Source organism: Erinaceus europaeus, chromosome 11 (genome assembly GCF_950295315.1).
Source record: "Erinaceus europaeus chromosome 11, mEriEur2.1, whole genome shotgun sequence".
In the NCBI taxonomy this organism is placed as follows: domain Eukaryota; kingdom Metazoa; phylum Chordata; class Mammalia; order Eulipotyphla; family Erinaceidae; genus Erinaceus; species Erinaceus europaeus.
Genome location: NC_080172.1, coordinates 79,636,293 through 79,660,092, shown reverse-complemented (window position 1 = coordinate 79,660,092; position 23,800 = coordinate 79,636,293). Strand labels below are relative to the sequence as shown.

General features: G+C 36.4%; 1 protein-coding gene across 1 annotated transcript in view; it reads left to right on the top strand.

The window, feature by feature from the left end:
* DPYD (dihydropyrimidine dehydrogenase) overlaps positions 1-23,800 on the top strand; it is a 944,675-nt gene that overhangs the window by 898,407 nt on the left and 22,468 nt on the right. Inside the window, exon 21 of the mRNA XM_016189943.2 lies at positions 21,228-21,371. Coding sequence (XP_016045429.1) covers positions 21,228-21,371 — 144 coding nt within the window. The remainder of the gene's footprint in view (positions 1-21,227; positions 21,372-23,800) is intronic.

The following is a 23,800-nucleotide window of genomic DNA, read 5'->3' as shown; positions in this document are numbered from 1 at the left end:
GAACTCCATATCCCATACCCTCCCTTGATGGCTTTCCTATTCTTTAATCCCTCTGGGGGTATGGACCCAGGATTATTGTGGAGTGCAGAAGGTGGAAGGTCTGGCTTTTGTAATTGATTCTCTCCTGAACATGGGCATTGGCAGATTGATCCATACTCCCAGCCTATCTCTCTCTTTCCCTAATGGGGCAGGGGCCGGGGAGGAGGGGGTCCAGGACACATTGGTGGGGTCTTCTGCCCATGGAAGTCAGGTTGGCATCATAGTAGCATCTGGAAACTGGTGACTGAAAAAGAATTAAGATGTAATGCAGAAAAAATTGTTGACTAATCATGAACCTAAAGACGAGAGAGAATATTGCAGATGAGGATTTGGGTCCTCCGTTTTGGAAAAACCTAGTCGGTCTATTTTAGGTATATTCCAAAGGGCCAATGACTTTACTAGATTTTGCCTATGCCTGTCATATAGTAAACAGGTGGACCCAACTTACTGTCTGGGGAGATGGTGTCATCGTTGGAAAAAGCATTAGGAAAGTTGATGTCCTATTGACTTTTTTAATATTTTACTTCACTGACCTCTTTTTAGATTATGTGCTTATTCCTAGATTCCCTTTATCACATTTGATATTATGCACATCCTTGATTCTATAGGAAGATATTTTTATTTGCAACTGATTTCTCTCCATGTGTACTTGTCTATGTGCACATTTAATATACATATTGTCATAGATTATGTGCATATTATCTACATGTTCAGCCATAGTGGAATATGTATACCCATTTGTAAATGTGTGTGAAATAGATATTAACTTGTTGGACCTTCAGTATTTACCAACTGTTGTTTACAGATCCTCAGACTCTGCCAACTCCTTATTATTCCAATAACAGTGTTTTTGCTGCTATTGCCTTTAATGTAAATATTGTCTCTATTTCATTTTTCTACAAATCTATAAAACTCCCATTCTCACTGACTTTTGCATAAAAAACAATGTGCCTTACAAAAGATATTGCCAGTCAATCAAAAATGCTCTTTTCAGTTCACAAAAGAATCTATCATAATTCCATTTTAAAGTTAACACTTAACACTGCACCTCTTAGCAATTCTATTAAATTTGGCTAGAGTACAAGTGACAGTTGCTTCAGATGCCCTTCTGGAGATGCAGTGCTTGTAGGCACGGGGACTTTAGGAAGCCACAGTTGTTTAGGTAGTATACCTTAGTATAGGCAAATATTTAGTCTGTGTATTTCTGTATAAATATTTTTCATATGTTTCTTCATGTATGTCTTCTGTAAGAACTACAGAGAGAAAATAACTCAATGAAAAATAGCATTAATATTTTAATTCTTGGACATTATTAGGTATAATCTAATTCTTTAATAAATAATAACTTTTCAACACCCCATACAGAATGGAAATATAGTCACATATTCAGGAATCAAAAAATTATAAGCTCAAATATATGTAGTCTTTGATGGAATGGATGACCATTTCTGTTTAATATGAAAAGAGTCATATTTCAGAAACAAATTTGTGGTCTACTTATCACAGTTTTTGTTTAGCCATTATCTGTGCATTCTCCCACTGCTTAGATTTACTTGGTAGTTACCATTCTAAATTATAATTTCAGCCTTGTATGAAAAAAGATAATGATTTTTGTCATAATAATAATTGTAATTTTATTCCCACCAAGATTTTATAACATTTCCCACTAAGACAATATTTGTTCTAATAACATTTTTCTTATTATAAAGGTAATATGAGCTCACTATAGAAAATTAGAAAAATACATATTAAAGTCATCTTATGACTCAGAGATCTCAATTGTTTGTGAATGTCTTTTACACATTAAAAAAGTAATGTGTAAGCATTACTTTTTTAATGTGTAAAACAACTAAATTGGGATCAGATGATATATATACAGCTATAATCCTTCCTTCACTTAAATTATACAGTCTAAATATTTTATTTAATGCCCATATAAAACTTTGAGAAATAGATACCAGTTTTTTCACCCTGCTCTTTTTGCTCTCTTTATTTCATGAGAAAGAGTCCAGAGTAGAGCCCTGGTATATGAGCTGGCAGGATTAAACTCAGTGTTTCCCAAATGCAAGTTCTACACCCCACATTCAGAACTATCACCCAGCCTCACCCTTGGACTATTGAAACAATAAAGTCTAAATCCATTTTTTGATAACAAACCAGAAAACTTACTGGAGCCACTTCTAATTCTCAAGAACTTTTCTCTCAGACAGGAAAAGCTGCAAGAACATATTATGGAAGTCATAGCTGAAGAAGACCCCAAAGTCAGTACCACCCTTAATTTTGTGCTTTGACATGAATATTGATGACAGCAAGTGAGCAAGGAGGCTTCCTAGATCATCATATATGGACTAGATCCCTGACCATAGTAGAATCAGTCACTTGGCTATTACTGTAAAATTACTGAAATAGTAAATTAACTATCTTTAAAAAAAAATCATATTTTACTTGTCCTATTTTTTAGCATGTAGATTGCATTTGAGTTATAAACTAGAAAAGAGAGTAAAAAGATTACTGAGTGTAAGAGATAAATGAAGAAATGAAATAAAGCCTTGTGAGCAGAAAGATAAGTCTTATAGTTCATCTGACATAAGAGATAGATTACATGGGCTCTGAAATGTTGGTGGTGGGGAGTTTCCTTAGGAATTTAACAGTAAGTTGCATTTAAAAACCCCATTTGTTCAGTCACGTATACTGTTCCAGAACTGGATGACTAACAGGATTACTTGGTATTTGCTTATGATTTTATAGATTCTGATAAGCAACAACATTATCTTTATAAAAATCATTCTTACTTAGTGGAAACCTACTTCCCTATGACTGATAGGTAACTACTGATGACCTGCATCAGTCATTAAATAGCATGTTGCTGCTGTATTGTCTCACATTATCTTGTGTATTTTTTTCCCTTGACTTATTCTGTCCTAGAAAATGTATCTTGAAGGAGCAATACTAGAATTAATCTTTACAAGCTGATCAACAGAAATCTCACCTACAGATAACCAAGTCTATCAGCTGTTCAGGTAGTTATACAAAGATATTAATCAGAAACAAAACAGGGAAATATCACTCTTAAAAATGATTTAGCAATGTATCAATGGTGGTGGTTTAGTGACTAGAGCTCAGGATTTCTATGTGTTAAGCCATGTTTGGTCCTCAGCTCTACATACACCAGAGTGGTCTCAGTTGGTCGGGGTCCCTCTCTCTCTCTCTCTCTCTCTCTCCATTTCTCATAAAACATTTTTAATGGTCTGACAATCAGTCAATAGTTTCCTTGAAGGAACTATGCTGAATTAACAAATTTAATAAATAACTCCTAAAATGCTATCTACTAAATTTACTTCTTTCTCTGATAAGTATTATCCCAAAGTTTAACAGGTAACCAAAATGATCACCATTACCCTACCTTCCTAATAGTCATCAATGGAAAAATAAAATGCCCAAACTCAAGAGAAAAGAAAACAGGACAGTGACCCAGATAATCCTTAAACTAAATAACTGGATAGCAGAATCTACTATGATTTAAGTCAGTCTACAGAATTCAAAATACTAGAGTGTATCTTGCATGTATTTATGTATGTCTGCATATATGTATATGTATATATATATTCTATAATCAAACTCTACTTACATAATTTTATGTATTAAAAAAGCTTTGGTCACAATGTTCCAAAACCACTGTTATGGTAATGAATGTGTTGAAATGTTTTCCAGGTTAATAGAAGTAGAGGGAAAAGTTATTGGGTTATGCAGATTTACTAAACAAATACTTTAAAAATACCTGGTGACCTACATTTATTGAAAGAAAAAACAGTCAACTACAACTGTAATTGTTATTCTGTCAGGTATTTATTAATAGACAGGCTGCTGTCATCTTTGTTAAAATGCTCCAAGTTGACAGAATTTGATTTACATAAATGGGTAGAAAGTCCTTTTCTTACTTGCCCAACAAACTGGAGACAAAGTGCCTGCCAATGTTTTAATTTCTTTTTCATGTTCTGGTTAGAGAGTGAGAAGAATGCTTTCATTCCACAGTGTCATGAATATGATAATCTACGGAAATCACTGAAAGCAGGTACTTAAGTTAAGCATATACCTTACTATGGGAATCCCTGATGAATTCAAGTCTGTTTAGAGAAGATGTTGTTGCCTGTGAAGTGACAGACTGCCAGATGTTCATGAAGGAGCACAGAAATGGGCTCAGATCTTAGCATCTTTCCCCCACCCCCACAGATGACAGTGTTTACTGTATGCTGCTGCGGAATGGCAGTGCCTTCATTCTTTAAATATGAATGTTTAAATTCACTTTTCAATCACCAAATCCTAATTTTCTTAATTTTACCTATTTGAACATGTGGAACATAGAATTATCTAGTTATATAAGCAAGGCTGACTTTATAGATGACATGTAAATAAACAATGTTCCATCATATGCAACATGCTTAATCCATTGACTCCTCTTTGTAAAAGCTGAAGAAATGGCCCACTCTGTGTGTGTGTGTGTGTGTGTGTGTGTGTGTGTGTGTGTGTGTGTGTGTCGGTGGGGGGTGTTTTACTCTAGCATAACAGTCCACATGGAATTGAATAATGTAACACTACAATACATTTCTAGCATTTATATAATGATGATGTTGATGATAGGCTCTAATATTTATTAATTACCTACAGTGTGCCAAGTGTGGATCCATTTTATATAATTTATATACATTATATCACAATCCATTAATAACATTATCCCTACTTATGACTGAGGCAACTGGGATCTTATGAAAAATACACAAAACTTGATTAAGTAAGAAACCTAGCAAATAATAGAGTCAGAAACCTAGTAAATAAAAAGAAGAGCCCAGAGTAAGTTTAAGGACTTCACTATTTTTCCTAAATACACGGTTACCCAGTATAGTCTTTCTTTCTTTTTTTTTTTCTTGTGGTACAAGAGCCTTGCATATGTGTAATCTCACCACTCTAGAATGCTTTAAAAAAATCAAATTCAAATAGAAAGACACAAGGAGAAACACAGCACTAAAGTTTCCTCCATTGCCATAAGACCTCTTGTGTGGTGGCAGGGCTTAAAACTAGGTTGTGTGTAGGGCAATGTAAGCTCCTTCTTGATGAGCTGTCTCTTTGACCTCTGTTCACTCTTGAAAATACACACTAAGTCACATACTGTCTGAGTTCCTGGGGAAACATTACACATGAAATTGATAAACATTTTATTATGATAGTTCAAATCTAGAGAGGATAAAGATACAAAATATGATTATTGAAAGGGAGAGGTGCCTGATGTGATTTGGAGGGCCTTATTTAAGTGTAAAAGCTCTAAGGCTAAAAGACCTAACAAGACATTTTGAGACCAGGAAGAAGACCAGTATAACAGTAATATATTGAATTAAAAAGGGAGTGGTAAGAAAATGAAATAAAAGTGCTAAGCAAGGACCAGGGTAAGCCTGTGGTCATTGTGAAGCTTTTAGGTTTTATTTTAAATATAATGGAAATCATTGGAGAATATTAAGCAGATGAGTGACATTCTCATTTTTACTTAAGTCAATTGCTCAGGCTACTCTGTGGAGAGTACATCATAACAAGTCAAAATTATCAATGATAAGGTTTCAGCAAAGTTCTAGGTAAGAAGCAACTGAGCCATGAAAGAGCTTTGTCCATATAGATGGTCAGAATTGGAGGGAATTGGAGTATATATTGGGGTTGAGGCCTAGAAGTTTTGCTGAATGACTGAATCTAGTGAGGAGGGAATGAAAAGAACCTGGAATGAATCAGCAGTCTTTCCAGTAACTGAAACAGGGAAGATTGAGACAGGATCATATCTGGAGTAAAATAACAAGGGATCTATATTTAAGATGTGTTAAGGTTAAGGTATTTTCAGCATTTAATTATATATTAATTAAGCTTCTGGCCATAGGAATCTGGAATTCAGTGTAAAAAATAGAACTGGAGCTATAAATTTTAAAAACATTTTCAGTTTTCAAATGTAAATGTGGAATAACTAATTGAGTTTAGCTACACACTAAAATTTTAACCAGTGAATACAGCTGAAGGTTAGAGGTTGTCTGACAGGATTATACTTTAAATGGACAGATAAATATATATCTATGAAAACTGTAAAAAGTAAAACATATTTTGGGTTCTGGGCGGTGACACACCGGGCGAGTTAAGCACACATAGTACTAAGCACAGGGACCTGCACAAGGATCCTGGTTCTAGCCCTGGGCTCCCCACCTGCAGGGAGTGGGGGTGAGTCATTTCACAAGGGGTGAAGCTGGCCTGCAGTTGTCTGTTTTTCTCTCTCCCCCTACCTTGCCCTCACCTCTCAATTTCTCTCTGTCCTACTCAATAAAAAGGAAAATAAATAAATAAAAGATAGCTGTTTAGGAGCCATGGATTTGTAGTGCTGGCACCGAGGCCCCAGTGATAACCGTTGAGACAAAGAGATAGAGATAGAGATAGAGAGAAAGAGAGAGAGAGAGAGGGAGAGAGAGAAGGAGAAAGAAAACATTTTTGTAGGACTGATTCTTTTTAATCTAATTACCTTAAAAAAACTACTACAGACTTCTGAAAGATAAGACTTAGATCACCCATAGGATGCGTGATTCACAAGTAAATGTATGAATTACTTTCTTTGCTCTATTTCTTAATATTTATTTATTATTGAACAGAGACAGCCAGAAATTGAGAGGGAAGGGGGAGCTGGAGCAGGAGAGAGACTGAGAGACACCTGCAGCCTTGCTTTACCACTCATGAAGTTTTCTTTCTTCCTGCAGGTGGGTACCAGGGGCTTGAACCTGGGCATTGCACACTGTTAGAGGTAAACTTAACCGGTATACCACCACCTGGTCCTGCTCTCTTCTCTTAAATGCCAGATGCCTTACAATAAAGTAAACTAGTAACCAAAAAAAAAATAAAATAAATAACTCAAGAATGTTACAGAGAGAAGGTGTTAATAGAGTTAGAAGACATGCATTTAAGTTTACACTGCCTCTCACTGTTTTGTGACCCCCACATAATTGAGTTTCAGCGATATAAAATTATGGTATTCTAGAAGTTAAACTATATAGCATACAAACATATTCCTAAAACTATTAGTGTTAGACTCATGTTATTCAGTTTTAAAGTTTAATACTATTGTGTCTTGGGACATGTATGCTCAGCAACTGGCTAATGTCTGATAAAGCTCTGAATTAGGTATATCTGGTCCTTGAATAAGAAATCAATTTGTTCAATTTATCTCTTTATACTGTAGATGAACAGAAAGACGATCATTTCCTGGCCAGGGTCATTGTTTATGTGGAGAGTGTACTTTTTCCATTTGTTGGCATGGATCTTCCTCCCACAACCCAATGGATCTTAGCTGGCATGGATCCCACAACCCAGTGATGTGTACTTGAGCTTCACCAGCTTGTGAAAATTGTTCTGATCTGAGAGATTGTTGAGTGTATGTGAGTGCACCCATAAATGGAAGGGTATCCTGTCCAGATTAAGTTTCCATATTGTGCTCTGGGTTGCCAGGGTAGGTTCTAACATCCCACAGCCCTGAGCTAAAATAAGCAGGTTGGAAAAGAAATAAGAGAGTTCATGTAAATTATGGTTTGGCATTAAAATCTTTTAGAGATTTTTATTTAGAAGTTGATGATGATTTTGTGATCAGAAATGCACCATAGGAACCTTGTTTTTTTGTTTAAGTCAATTAGCCTATGGTCAGATTGGTTAAGTTACATTCATTTCACTGAAAGCCACAGTGTCCAAGAAACTATTAAGGACTTTAAGTGGGGATTTACTGAGATTATCCTCTTTCAATTGTAATGACTTGTTTCCTTGACTGCTGTCCTAGTGTTATGGTTTTAGCCATTGCCAGATATTAGACTTAATAATAGGCTGTGGCTGCCTAGGCCTGTCTTAATAATAGACTACAGCTGGCTAGAGAAAGGGAGGTCTAAAGACCTCTACTATAGACAACATAGCTATACAGTCTTTATAAAACCTGAAAAATCAAGTGACTTATTCTTTCTCATAGCTGGATATGTCACTAAACGCTTTTGCTTAAATTCACAGTTTTTTGAAATAATTTTTCAATGAAATATGTTTCGCTAATAACAGTATTCTACAGATTTTTTATTTATTTGAAAGTAAGCAAAGTAGTTAACTATTTTTTTAAATGTCTTTATTGGGGGATTAATGGTTAAATACGATAGTTTGTACATGCATTACATTTCCCAGTTTTCCACATAGCAATTCAGTCACCACGTGGTCCTCTTCTGCCATCATGTTCTAGGACCTGAACTCTTCCCCACCCCAGAGTTTTTACTTTGGTGCAATATACCAAATACAGTCCAAGTTCTGCTCTGTGTTTTCCCTTCTGATCTTGTTTTACAACTTCTGTCTATGAGTGAGATCATCCCATATTCATCATTCTGTTTCTGGCTGATCTCACTTAACATGATTTGTTCAAGCACCATCCAAGATGAAGTAAAGAAGGTGAGTTCAACATTTTAAATAGCTGAGTAGTGAGTAGTATTCCATGGTGTATGTATACCACAACTTTCTCAACCACTCATCTGTTGTTGGAGACCTGGATTGCTTCCAGGTTTTGGCTATTACAAATTGTGCTGCTATGAACACAGGTATACACAAATCTTTTTTGGATAGTTATTTTTGGTTCCCTAGGATATATTTCCAGGAAAGGAATTGTGGAGTGATAGGATAAGTCCACTTCTAGCCTTCTGATAGTTCTCCAGACTGTTCTCCATAGGGGTTGGACCAATTTACATTCCCACCAGTAATGCAGGAGGGTTCCTTTACCCAGCAACCTCTCCAGTATTTATTGTTACTATGCTTTCTGATGTATGACATTCTCATAAGAGTGAAGTGGTATCATCCAGATGTTTCTGTGTAGGAAAATACTGAGCTTCAGGAGAACTAGGTGGTGGCACACCTAGTTAATTGTACACATTACAGTGCTCAAGGAACCCAGGTTCAAACCCCTGCTCCCCACCTACAGGGGAAAAGCTTCACAAATGTATTATTTCTTCATACGTATATGCCTTTTTTTCATTACTCGCTTTTCTGTCTTCCTTCACTTCTACATCCTTGCATGAATTCACTTTATTTCATTTTCCCTTATTTGTTCTTCCCTGTGACAAAAACAGTAGCATTGTAAACAAAAACAAAAACTACAAAACAGTAGCATTGTAAACAAAACAAAACAAAACAACACACACACAAACAATAGCATTGTGAAGTTTGGTTTCAAAGGGAATTTCATCCAAATCCTCCTAAAGTTTTTGAACAGTGAAAGGTCAGAAAGTCTTTCTTATGCATAACTAATATGATATGACATTTTTATATCAGAAAATTCATCTCGTCTTTGTTTCATGTTGATACTCAACAAAAATAACACCTTGGAAATGCACTACTTTATAGTTTTAAAAATCAGAATAGCTATATATTACGGACCAAGGAGATAAGATAGTGGTGATACAAAAGACTTTAATGCCTGTGACTCTAAATACCAAAGTTTAATACCCTGTACTGTAAGCCAGAGCTGAACAGCGCTCTAGTAAAAACACTGAATAAAAATAATAGATATAGGCAGCCAGACGGTGGTGCACCTGATTGAGCACACACATTACAATGTGCAAGGTCCCAGGTTCAAGCCCCCGGTCCTCACCTACAGGAGGAAGCTTCATGAGTGGTGAAGCAGGGATGCAGTCTCTCTCTCTCTCTCTCTCTTTCTCTCTGCCTATCTATTTCTCCCTCCCTCTTGATTTCTAGCTGTCTTTTATTTAAAAATAAAAAATAATAGATTTAATAAAACTTAAAAAGATGTATTTTAATAATCCATTAGTTTTGTGTGAAAGGCTTGTAAAGAGCAAGTAAGCTGGGTAATTGTTTTACTCAGATTAAAAATGACACAGATGGCAAGTGATGTATCTTAGAGACAAAATGTTTTTTTCTCTGCATCCTGAGATGAGTGACCCTTCTATAGTTTGCACTGCTCTGGTAGAAGAAAGCATTTTCCTCAAGCAACCCAAAATGTCCAGTTATACTAAATGCAACCATATAGATCTTATCTACTTGACAGCCTGATATCACTTGCATCTGTTTCATATATGTGTGTGGTTGATTTTTTAATAGAATATGTTTCAGGCGAGTTTGTAACTAGACAACAAATATCATAAAAATGATGATAGTGCAATTTTATTTGTGATCTGTATGTGTCCCAATTCATACAGGCTATAATGGTTTTCTTTCTTTTTAAAAAATTTTTTTATTAACTTCATTTATTGGATAAAGACAGCCAGGAGTCGAGAGGGAAGGGGGACATAGAGAGGGAGAGAGACAAAGAGACACCTGCAGCCCTGCTTCACCACTCACACAGCTTTCCTCCTGCAGGTGGGGACTGGGGGCTCAAACCCGGTTCCAATGTGTTGGGCACATTGTAACGTGTGCTCAACCAGGTGTGGCACCATCCAGCCCCAGTTATAATGGCTTTCATTTCATTTTTTTCACTTCTATTAATTATTTAAACAGATAAAGTAACTTGTGGTCTGTGATTGCACTTTCCACTAATGAAGTCGAAAGCAGTTGATAAGCTCATCCAAACTTGGGAGTTTGATATCCATATTGTTATTCACATCATTCATGTTTTACAACTTAAATAGATTCAGAAAATTTTATAGTTAAATAGTGGGGAAAGAATCATAATTTGACTCAATTCAACATTCTGTCTACCGACTATGTTATGCTACCCGCATAAACTGATAATTTCTAACTGTGAATTTGAGGGGAAGAATATTATCACTGGAAGGACCTTTATATATGATCTGGTCCAATTCCTTCATTGTACAGCTGAGAAAACCAAAACCCAGATGGAGTCACTGTGTTGCCATAGGTGTTAAAATGAGCTGGTAGCAAGGCTAAGATCAGAGCCCCATTGCCTAAATCTCAAGTGAGCTCTATTTCCAATATACCACATTACCTCCCCTGGAAATATGTCCCCCTTGGGTATTGCTTCTTGAGAATGAAGTATATTAAATTCACATTTGACTGCTAATAATTTTCTCAGCAGTCCTATGGTATTTCATTAAGTGCTGCATGTAACACTGTGGCCTTTCACCTGTATTAACTTGAGCTCATTAAACTTGAGGCCAGTAATAAACAGAACTAAACTAATACAGATATTTTTCATGGTATGTGTTCAACATTCTTAATTGTAAATACCATGCAATTTTTTTCTTTCTCAGTTTGTAGAATGAGAAAAATAGATTTCAAGGGATGAAGTGTGTGTACAGCATTCTCTCTATATCCATCAAAAATATATCAAATTCATTATACAAAGCTCTGTAAAGACTACAAAGAAGTGTGAGTGACAGCATAGCTCAGGAACTGGTGACTGAGATTTGACTCATGGCTCTGTCATTTAGAAATGATGAGAATTGGAATGAGTTACTAGGTCTTTCAGAGCCTCGTTTTTCTAAGTTGTAAGTAGGGAAGACAAAAAAAAAAAAAGCCTACCTCATAAAACTAAGATTATGAAGAATGTCCTTATGTGCTTTGCAAAGAACCTAGTTTATGTTAATTCTCAATAAATAATGCTGATTTTGGTGACCATTATAATGCGTCCATTTGACTCATTGATCTTTTCTTACTACAGCTACTGTTGAGGAGTTGACTTTCAGCAGGTCTTCTTCCCTCAGTTCATCATCATAATCATAAACAAGTCAGAGTTCCACAGAGTACAAGGAAATAAAAACTATCCTACTTAGCTCCTTCCAGCTTGAATCGTCACTGTTTTATGGACTTTTTGACTAAGAAGTAACTCTTTTATAACTAGCAGCCTAATACAAGGCCCTGGAAGATTATGAAAATATCTGAACCTGACTGAGCAGGAGAGGATGAGAAAAGGTTATTTGCAGAACAATAAATAGCAAGGAGGAGGAGCAGAAAAAGTGATAATTTTCTTACCTTACCTGTTGAATAAGACCATAAGATGCATTGGAAAAGAAACACAAATATTTCCTCATCTTTTTTTTTTTTTTTGTGGCATCAATACCTGCACAGTTCCAGGCAAAAAGCAAGGCTCACCTCCTTCAGGTTTTATAGACAGTCCATTAATGATATATTTTATGCTTCTGATTACCACTTTTCCTAACATACATTCTGACTTTGTCACTTCTCAACAAAATGAGCTCTGTTTTCTGGTTCACAAAGGAGTTTTTTTCAATTTTTAAAAATTTTTTTAAAGATTTTTACATTTTTATTTATTCCCTTTTGTTGACCTTGTTATTTTATTGTTATTATTGTTGTTGTTGTTATTGATGTCATTGTTGTTGGATAGGACAGAGAGAAATGGTGAGAAGAGGGGAAGACAGAGAGGGGGAGAGAAAGATAGACACCTGCAGACCTGCTTCACCACTTGTGAAGCGACTCCACTGCAGGTGAGGAGCTAGGGGCTCGAACTGGGATCCTAAAGCCGGTCCTTGAGCTTTGCGCCACCTGTGCTTAACCCGCTGCACTACAGCACAAAGGAGCTTTTATATTTTATTAAACACTGAGCAGAGTTATCAGTCTGCTGGCTCCCCAACACTTCTTCCAAAGTATCACCTTTTCCCCTCTGATGTTCTTTCACTTGGAGGATTTTTTTCCTTTTTTCTGACCCTCACACCTTTATCTTCACTACTTGCCAGACACTATCACCTTCTTCTTAAGAACTTAGCTCAGATGTCACAATCTGTACAAGAGCTCTGACTTTACAGACTGACTTAGTTACACATTATCATTGTTTCTCTAATATCTTGTGTCACCTCTGCCACTGCCCTTCTTTCAGGGAACTGCAGTTGTTAACTGCAAGTTCTTTAAGGTCACAGCATTTCTTATATAAATAAATATCAGGTGTCTTTCACTTTATAACTAATTTTCCAATCTGTGAATCAACTGTGGTATAAGCATTTTTTTTTACCTCATATAACTATTTTTTTTTAAAAAAACTATATAACTTAATGTTTTTCTGGAGGTAATTATTTGGGATTATCTGCTATTTCAAGTGGCAGGATCTTTTAAAAATATTTATGCGCTCAAGTTATTCATTCAGGTCTTTAAAAGTGTATTATCTATGGGCTGAATTAAAAACTAATTCCCTGGAACCTCAAGTGGGGGAGATAGAGATACATATGAATAGTGATAAGGTAGTACAATAAGGGCAAAAGTTAAAATCCACCTAGAGAACTCTGGTCCTTAACACTGGATAATAATGGGAATCCGTAAAGATTATGATACTGTGAAGACCAAGATGATACTAAAATGCCAAATACGTGTGTATCAAATGAAAAACCAAGAACAGAGAATACCTAGCAGAAGAGATGCATGAGTAAACATGGAAATATAGAGCATGGTACACAATGCAATAAAAGCAGTTAAGGCTTATGGGAATAAATTGGCAGGCATGCACTTTACAAACATTATTCCATTGAATGCTTATATTAACACCGTGAGTTAGATACTGTCATTCTCATTTCATTGATAAGGAAAATTGGTAGCAGGATGGATAAGTAATTGGCTCATGGCTATACAACTAATCTGTGTAGAACTCTCATTTTAATGCAGATTTGATTTCTAAATCAATACCCTAACCACTATGCAAATATTGGCTGTCCATGTTCTCTATGAAACACTATGCTTCTGACTGAGAGTGACATCCGATTTTTGTTCAGAAGTTAGGTGCTTAAATTTATCAGGTTAAACTTAGCAGTTATGATTTGCTAACATTGTATAATTTTCATGTCGAACTCTAATATCCCAATTTGTACCACTGCATACCACATAATATAATGAAATATATAGAGATTCTTCTCTGTATTCTGATTGTTTCCACTGTCCAAATTTGGTAATATCCTGGGAAAGTGGTTACTGTTACATCAGCGATTAGGCATAACATGCCATTTGATCATAGGAAAAACTTAGTTTCTGGATCTAAGCCATGCTAAAATGAATTCTGAAATAAAAGCCAATATCAAAATGAAAGCAATTTATTGTTCTCTTAACTGAGGGGAGAGAAGGAGAAAAGTAGCTGAATTCAGAACAGAGACTTCCACACTACCCTTGCAGAGTGCACAGTGATTGAACTTAGGATGTGTTAAATACATACTCGGAGACCCAGACATTGCACTGCCATATTTTTAGTTCAGATATCCAAAATCTACTCCAGTTTCTTTCCAGAGTTCTGTTAAAGATCAACTCTTTGAAGGTTTCTTTTCTTTTTTTTTAATTTTTGGTCATTTGACTGAGATCAGTTTTCCAAGGGTTTTAATATATTAAGCTTTTAGTGATAGTTAGAGAGGACAGCGGGTTAAGTGCTCATGGCACAAAGCACAAGGACCAGTGTTAGGATCCTGGTTTGAGCCCCCGGCTTCCCACCTGTAGGGGTGTCGCTTCACAGGTGGTGAAGCAGGTCTGCAGGTGTCTATCTTTCTCTCCCCCTCTCTGTCTTCCCCTCCTCTCTCCATTTCTCTCTATCCTATCTGAAAATGACAGCATCAGTAACAGCAACAATAAAAAAACAACAAGGGCAACAAAAGGGGAGGACAAAAAAAGAAGAGGACTTATCTGGTAGGGTACATACTTTGCCTATCCCAGCCAGGTTCAAAAAATTCATTCTGAGACTATTCAGTCCCACATGTGCAAGGCACTGGTGCTGGAGAAAAAAAATTAATAAACAAATTTGCTTGGTATAAATTCATTTTCACACAACTCCTTAATCAGCAGAAGAGGAACTTGAAAATTAATAATTTTTAGCTGCTTATGTAACATAGTTGAATTATTTAATCTTTGATGTTACACAGGATAGTTTCTTGCCTAGATTAAGCATCTGATATAGTATTTATTAAATAAATGACAAAAATTAATTGAGTAACTAAATCCTATGTGAATGTGTATTTTTATAAAACAATCAATTTTAGAGTACTGTAAAACATATCCTTTATATTTAACTTATTCATTCTGTCAATATATACATACGTACCACTTGATGTATATGTTTGAATTATATATGTATATATATACATATATATAGAGAAGAGAGAGTATAAATATGGAAATCTTTTATTATTTAATGTATGACCATTTGGATATAAAGTACTTTTATTTCTATTATTATTATTTTCAATCTGCTAAGAGAATATGATTAAGAAAGTAGAATTGATCTACCACAGCACTGTAGATCAGTATTGTTAATAAACTTGTAGCCATCTTCATAAAAATTATGCAGTTTAAAAGGGAAGATACCAATGTCTGCTTCTCTTAGAAACAAGAACCCTTCTGTACTTCATAATATGCTCAATTACCTAGATTGGCCCATGAATAAATTATAATCCATATAGCCTTCTTTGTTTTAAAGCTTGCTGGCTTAAGGTATTGTTGATTCATTATGCTGTCACATTTCTATTGGTAATGTAATGCTTTTTATATCTGGGTAGAAAGTTTTAGTGTGAGATTATCTTTAAATGACTAGGACTTAGCTTTTTAAAAAAATATTTATTTATTCCCTTTTGTTGCACTTGTTGTTTTATTGTTGTCGTCATTGTTGGATAGGACAGAGAGAAATGGAGAGAGGAGGGGAAGACAGAGAGGGGGAGAAAAAGATAGACACCTACAGACCTGCTTCACCGCTTGTGAAGCGATTCCCCTATAGGTGGGGAGCCAGGGCTCAAACCGGGATCCTTAAGCCATCCTTCCTCTTCGTGCCACATACACTTAACCCACTGCGCTACCGCCCGACTCCCTGAACTTAGCTTTTCTACTGAGAACAAATTCATCAGTGATGAATCCCCGATAAAAATCACACTATTTCTGAGCTTTGTTCAGTTTATCAGTTACAAAGCAGCTTTTGAAAGTTCTAAGAAACTTTTTCCTTTGCTTAAGAAGTATAGACTGACAATCAAAACCTCTCACTTTGAGTTACTACAGACTGCAACTTTTTCAGTGAGAAAATAATGAATGAAGAGGAAAATGCCTGCTGCTGGTTCTGGCAGGCCCTGCTGCTTCTACTCTTGCAGTAGGAAATCAGTTAACTATATGTTCAGGCAGAGGTTTGAACTAAATGCTTTATCAGTCATCACTTATTACACACATATACAGTGGCAAAATATACATTTGTCTTCACTATTCATTTTGTTTTGCTTTGCTTGGCCTTTTTTCCTTGGGCCAGACCTAGACACAAATGTATCCTTAACTATACAGTATTTACAAAGATGGTCCTCTGATACAGGGAAAATAAGTTGTATATATTATTTAGAAAAGTTAACTTTTTCTATTCTTTTTAAAAAGTATGGCTCAGCTCTGACTTACTGTAGTGCTGGTGATTGAATCTCGTACTTCTGGTGCCTCGGGCATAAAAATCTTGATCTACTACTGGGGTTATCTCCCTAGTCCTAGAAAAGTTAACTTCTAAAATGTTCAATAATCAGATATCCTAAGGGCATTTCAATACATAAAATACCTTTATTTCTCAAGGCATTTACCTTTCTTATACTAATGCAGAAAGAAAATGCCTAAGAAAGGCAAAAATAGCTCACTTGTACAGTGTACTGCTCTGTCATAAAGCAACCCAGATTTAAACTTGGCCCTACCACATGGAGTAAGTTTTGGTTCTGTGGCCTTTTCACTGTCTTTCTCTCTGCCTGTCTCTGTCTTTGACTCTATCTGAACATGTCACCCTGAAACAGTGAAACCCCAGAAACAACAACATAGGAAAAACAACTAAGTCTGGGGACAGGAGGTGGCATACTTGGTTGAGTACACATATTACAATGCACAAGAACCCAGGTTCTAGCCCCCAGCTCCCACCAGTGGGGGAATGCTTCATGAGTAGTGAAGCAATGATGCAGGTGCCTCTCTTTCTCTCTCCTTCTCTGTCTCTATCCAATAAGTAATAAAAAAATGAAATATAGAAAAAAGTAAGAGGGTGGCCAGGTAGTGGTGCACTGTGTTAAGCGCACATAGGACAAATTGCAAGGACACACGTAAGGATCCCAGTTAGAGCCCCAGGTTCCCCACCTGCAGAAGGGTCGCTTCACTAGCAGTGAGGCAGGTCTTCAGGTGTCTATCTTTTTTTTTTTTAATTACTGTCTTCACTTATGTATTGGAGAAAGATAGCCAGAAATTGAGAGGGAAGGGGGGGGTAGAGAGAGAGACAGAGACAGAGACAGAGAAACACCTGCAGCACTGCTTTACCACTGGTGAAGCTTTTTCCTTGCAGGTAGGGACTGGAGTCTTGAACCAGGGTCCTTGAGCATTGCAGTGGTGTCTATCTTTCTCTCTCCCTATCTTCCCCATCTCTCTCAATTTCTTTCTTCCCTATCAATTAAAGTAACAATAATAATAAAAATGGGAAAAATGACTGCCAGGAATGGTGGATTTGTAGTGCTGGCACAGAGCCACAATGATAACCCTGAGGCAAAAAGAAAAGAAAATATAGATGAAAGAAAGGAAGGAAGGAAGAAATGAAGAAAGGAAGGAAGAAAGACAGAAAGAGAAAAAATAATTAAAAAATAGAAAAATGCCTATGTTAGCCTTGAAGCTTTGAAAACTGGTATTTTGAAATAGCCTGTGGGTTCTTTGTCTAGCAGTGAGAGACTACACACAAATTAATCCTACTTCCTTTGGAGATGAGAGGTACAAGGGGCAGCCATGGGGAGGGGATGCTGGAGGGTTGGGGATGGAGAAATATAAACATAAAGAGGGAAAAAAACAACATTTTCCCTTTATGTTCTATTAATTTTGAAATTGCGCACAAAATTATATACAAACTCTTGGTATTAAATTGAAAACCTCTAGTTTGGATTCATTATAAAAGCTAACACATTAGAATAAATAGCCATGGAGAGGATGCATATTTTCTGTATGGTAAATGAGTGTTATCAACCATTTCAAAAACAAACAGAAAAAGGCTGATAGATGTTTAATCAGATTATATTCTATTCAAGGATTTTATATTTTACTATTCCTATTATTATCACCAGTGGAACAGTGTGATATCACTATTGTTTTTATTCACCCACAGACAGTTCCCAAGTTATTATGATTCAACTTACAAATTCTGGACTTTATGATAATGTAGAAGTGGTATACATTTAGTAGAAGCCATACTTAGAATTTTGATTCTTAACTGTTTCCCAAGCTCACAGTATGCAGTCATAGATTCTTGTGAGACTAGGCACCAACATCAAGTATAGCTTCCCATCACTAAGGCAATCATGAGGGTAAATAACTAACAAACTGCAGACTGGGTTTTACTTTTATACACTATACTCAAGAAATAACATGAACTATTCCACACATTATTGTAAAACAAGTTTTCCATTAGATGATGTTTGTCAAGCTCTGACTAATGCAAGTATCCTGAGCATGCTTGAGGCAGGTTGGACTAAGCTGTTGTATTTAGTAGGTAAGGTATATTATTGGCATGATTTTTCAACTCAACAATGGGTTTATCAGGACCATATATCAGAATAAGAGGCAGTTGTTCATGGGGTTGTCTTATTTCTCTCCCTATGGTTAATGATCAATATCAATGGGAAAATTTTCTTTGGTCTATGCTTAAAGAAGATACATCAAAATTATAAATGCTTTTTAATTACTTTTTTTATATATATTTAAGAAAGGATTAGTGAACAAAAGCATAAGGTAGGAGGGGTACAACTCCACACAATTCCCAACACCCAATCCCCATAACCCACCCCCTCCCATGGTAGCTTTCCCATTCTCTATCCCTCTGGGAGCATGGACCCAGGGTCGTTGAGGGTTGCAGAAGGTAGAAGGTCTGGCTTCTGTAATTGCTTCCCCGCTGAACATGGGCGTTGACTGGTCGGTCCATACCCCCAGTCTGCCTCTCTCTCTCCCTAGTAGGGTGTGAATAAACTCTGGTGAAAATATATGGTGTGGAACAAGGTAAGACACAATCAAGGAATCACAATAATTGCTTAGATTTTTGTAAAGCTTGTTACCATGTAGGGTCTGCTAGAGCCAGGTATCGTTTGTTTTGAGACTTACCATTCTCGATATCTTTAAGAATATAAGGTTAGAATTTAGGTGTCCTTAATGTATAATGGAAGAAAGGAGAGAGTGATCTTCTGACAAGATTTATATCATGTGAACATGGTTTTACTGCCTTCTGAGGTGTTATCAGGCTCTGGAGGTTATTTCTTTGGCACCAAGAGTAATCCCTAACATCTCATATGCTCCAGGAAATAGTCATTTCACAAGAGGATGGTGAAAACAAGCCTTGTCATTTCTATATTAAGGAGGCCTACATGTAGGATAAATGTTGAGGGTCATTCTTATACATTTGTTTATTTATATTTCAAGAAGATAGCAACATTTATTTAATGGTTTAAAAAGATACAATTAGTTTGTGCTAGCACATTTTAAATTACTATTATTAAACACTATAATTTAGGGAGGTACTAAGGTATAGAGTTTTAGTGTATAAGTTTAACTTAATTGTGAATACATTTATATGACATCCATAACATTGCTACTATGTATTTGACTTGTCATAATGACAGTAAATTGTTAATGCAAAGTTACAATCTCAGATGTTTTCATATAGATGTGTCTTGCAAATAAAACTTTGCAGTTGCAGTTTGGCCTAACTGGAACATGGTTTAAATTTAATTTACCAACCCTTCTGACATCTCCCTAGAGAACTTCTCTAGAGACAATCTCTCTAGAGAAAACTCATTTTCCTGTGGGCACTATTGCAGCCTGGCTAGTAGAGGACAGCATTTTAAAAATAAGTGTAGTTTTTCACCAGAGTATTTGCTAAGTCAGAGATTGGGAATGACCTTGGAGTGCTATAGTTTTCCAAGACTCCATAAGCTACATAAGTGGGCTTTATTCTGCAGTAGAAAGAGGGTGGTTTTAGGAAAAAAAAAAACTGGCAGCTCTGGGTTACAGGTAGACATGGAACATTTGGAAATCAGTAGCGTCTATCAGTAAGTAGTATATGTCAGTAAAAGTGAAGCTCAAAGGTTCTAGAAGAGAAGGACAAAATGAAGAGGGAATAATTGTAGGATAATGAATAGTATGAGGGCATTTTTTTGTGTAAACTCGAAACCACTTAGCATTTTTCCATGACACTCAGGTACCTTTCTAAATGAACTTTGTAAAGCACAATTGAATAACCTTGAAATTTAAAGCTCCATGATGTGATTTTTGAATACTGATGGAGTTTGTTTAAGCACTGTGACATTTCCTCTGCTCTTCATTTCTATTTTTGCCTCCTTCGTGCAAAATAAAATTTATTTTCCGTATAGAGAAATCAATATTTTTACCATTTTCTTTCACAACTATTTTAGTAAATTGCAATCAACATTAGTTACAGTCTTTAAGGAGCTGTAGTGAAAATTTGAACATAATAAAAAAGAGATACAGATTAGAACTTTGGCAAGGCACCTGTGCTATTGGCAAAAGCATTTGTTAGGGACTATGTCTATATTGTACTAAAAAATAACCAATGAAGAGGAAAAGAACATCAATAGGTTCACCTTCTGTCAACACAAATCAAGCAAGTGAGCTAATTAATAGCTATTGTTTTTTAAGTGGATGGATTTGGTTAACCATTTTAAGGTAATGCCATTTATAAATGTATTCTAATATTTATATATGTGATACATTTATTTTTGGAGAAAATATTGTGTTCTTTTTTATATTTATTTAATTTATTTATTCCCTTTTGTTGCCCTTGTTGTTTTATTGTTGTAGTTATTATTGTTGTTGTTGTTGTTGTTGTTGGATAGGACAGAGAGAAATGGAGAGAGGAGGGGAAGACAGAGAGGAGGAGAGAAAGATAGACACCTGCAGACCTGCTTCACCGCCTGTGAAGCGACTCCCCTGCAGGTGGGGAGCCGGGGTTCGAACCGGGATCCTTATGCCGGTCCTTGTGCTTTGCGCCACCTGCACTTAACCCACTGCGCTACAGCCAGACTCCCTTGTGTTCTTTTAAATCATTAATGCTATTTGATACCTAGAACAGTGGTAGCTCAGGAATGAAGAGCTTGTCATAGTATACATGAAATAATCTCAAAACACACTTGTTTGTTGATAATACTTTTATGTGCTTCTATCCTCATATTTTTCTACTCTGTAAACTCACATGGTTTCTTATTTGTGTGACTTCCTTTTAGAAACTGCCGAGTTTTGGACCTTACCTTGAACAGCGCCGAAAAATCATAGCCGAGAACAAGATTAAGTTGAAAGAACAAAATACACCGTTCCCACCACTTGAGAGAAACCACTTTACCCCCAAAAAACCTGTTCCTGCAATCAAGGTAAAAATTAAGCTGAATATAGAAATATTTCTTTTTCTATACCTTACTAATGCACTGTAAGTGTTAATTTGCTTAAAGATATCACTGATGTTTTAAAAATATGTTGAAAGTTTTAAAAATTCTGTCTACAGTAGTAGTCACTTTTTATGGTTTTATCCTTTTAAAACACTGCCAAGTATAAACTTCATGGAAATCTTGTATGTACTGAAGGTGCCAGGCAATATTATGGTGAACTCTTCATTTTCTCTTACTCATTCAAAAATTATTTCAGTTCACAATTAAATCAAGAGATGTTTTATCTAACTCTCTTAAAAGTTATTTTAATCCATAATTTAATCAAGAGATCAACTTTTCAAAAAAAAAACTAAATGATCAATAGGTATCATCAATAGTTAACATATAATAAATGTTGGACACATTTTATCTGTGTTGTCCCCCGGAGAATCTTTATATTTATATGGCTACATAAGATTGATTTTAAGGCTGGGGAGACAGCATAGTAGTTATACAAAAGATTTCATGCCTGAGACTCAAAGGTATTCAGTACATAAGCTAAAGCTGAGCAGTGCTCCTGTCTTTCTATGTGTGTCTTTTCATCTCTCTCTCTCTCTCTCTCTTTAAAATAAAATAAATATTAAAAAGAAGAAGAGGAAGAAGATCACTTTTTAAAAAATTTTTTTTTTATTATTTATTTATTCCCTGTTGTTGCCCTTGCTGTTTTATTGTTGTAGTCACCATTGATGTCATTGTTGTTGGATAGGACAGAGAGAAATGGAGAGAGGAGGGAAAGACAGAGAGGGGAGAGAAAGACAGACACCTGCAGACCTGCTTCACTGCCTGTGAAGCGACTCCCTTGCAGGTGGGGAGCCGGGGGCTCGAACTGGGATCCTTACGCTGGTCCTTGCGCTTTGTGCCACCTGCGCTTAACCTGCTGCGCTACAGCCCGACTCCCATCACTTTCTCTTTTAAAATTTTTTATTTATAAAAAGGAAATATTGACTAAACCATAGGATAAGAGGGGTACAAATTCACACAATTCCCACCACCAGAACTCTGTAATCCATCCCCTCCCCTGATAGCTTTCCTATTCTTTAACCCTCTGGGAGCATGGACCCAAGGTCATTGTGGGATGCAGAAGGTTGAAGATCTGGCTTCTGTAATTGCTTCCCTGCTGAACATGGGCATTGACAGGTTGATCCATACTCCCAGCCCGTCTTTCTTTCCCTACTGGGGAAGGGCTCTGGGGAAGCGGAACAGAGCTCTGGTAGCTCTTCTACCTATAAAAGGGGGTTGTCTGTCCAGGGAAGTCTGGTCTGCATCCTGCTAGTATCTGGTACCTGGTGGTTGAAAAGAGAGTTAACATAGAAAGCCAAACAAATTGTTGACCCATCATGGACCTAAAAGCAGGAATAGTGCAGATGAAGAGTTGGGGGGGGGGGGGGGGTCCTCCATTTTGTAGATAGCTAGTAGGCGTATTTGAATTATATTCCAAAGGGCCTGTGGCTATATTAGTTTTTTTTCTTCTCCTTCTCCTTCTCCTTCTCCTTCTCCTTCTCCTTCTCCTTCTCCTTCTCCTTCTCCTTCTCCTTCTCCTTCTCCTTCTCCTTCTCCTTCTTCTTCTTCTTCTTCTTCTTCTTCTTCTTCTTCTTCTTCTTCTTCTTCTCTTTCTTTTTCTTTTCCTTTTTTCCCCTGAGTCTGAAATGTGATATGCAGGTGGATCCTAATTATTGTCTGGGGAGGTTATGTCATAGCTGGAAAAAGGACCAGGAAGCTGGATCAGGGAAGAGAGTAGCTCCCTAATATGGGAAAGGGGTATAAATATTGTTAACTGTAAACCCCATCGATTTGATGTGATCTGGGGCCCATATTCAGCTTAGGAGCCTATGTGACCTCTAAATAGTAGCCAAAATTAGAGCCAAGGTTGGTATATGGCCATACCACTATGGACACGCCCTATCTCCTTGATCTTGGAAGCTAAGTGTGGTCGGGCCTGGTTAATACTTTGATGGAAGACCTAAGGTGGAATTGTGTGTATAGTACCTTTATTTATTTTTTTTGAACTTTTTACTTTGAGAAAATTGTAGGTTTATAAAAAGTTGTAAGAAATAACACAGAGAGGTCACATGAACTTTTACCTACATTCACCAGTAACTGTGTTGCAAAGATATAATAAGATGTCACAACCAGTATAATGACAGAAATAATCCACTGATATTATTCAGGTTTCTGCTGTTTCACTTGTATTCATCTATGTTTGTACATGTACATGCAAACAGAGGCATGTGTGTGTGTTTAGTTCCTTGTAATTGTATTACATATGTATGTAAATTTATTCCCCACCACAGCCAACATACAGGAGCTTCATCATTATAAAATTCCCTCAGGTTTTCCCTTTGCAGCCACCTCCCCCAAGATGGAGTCTTTTTTTT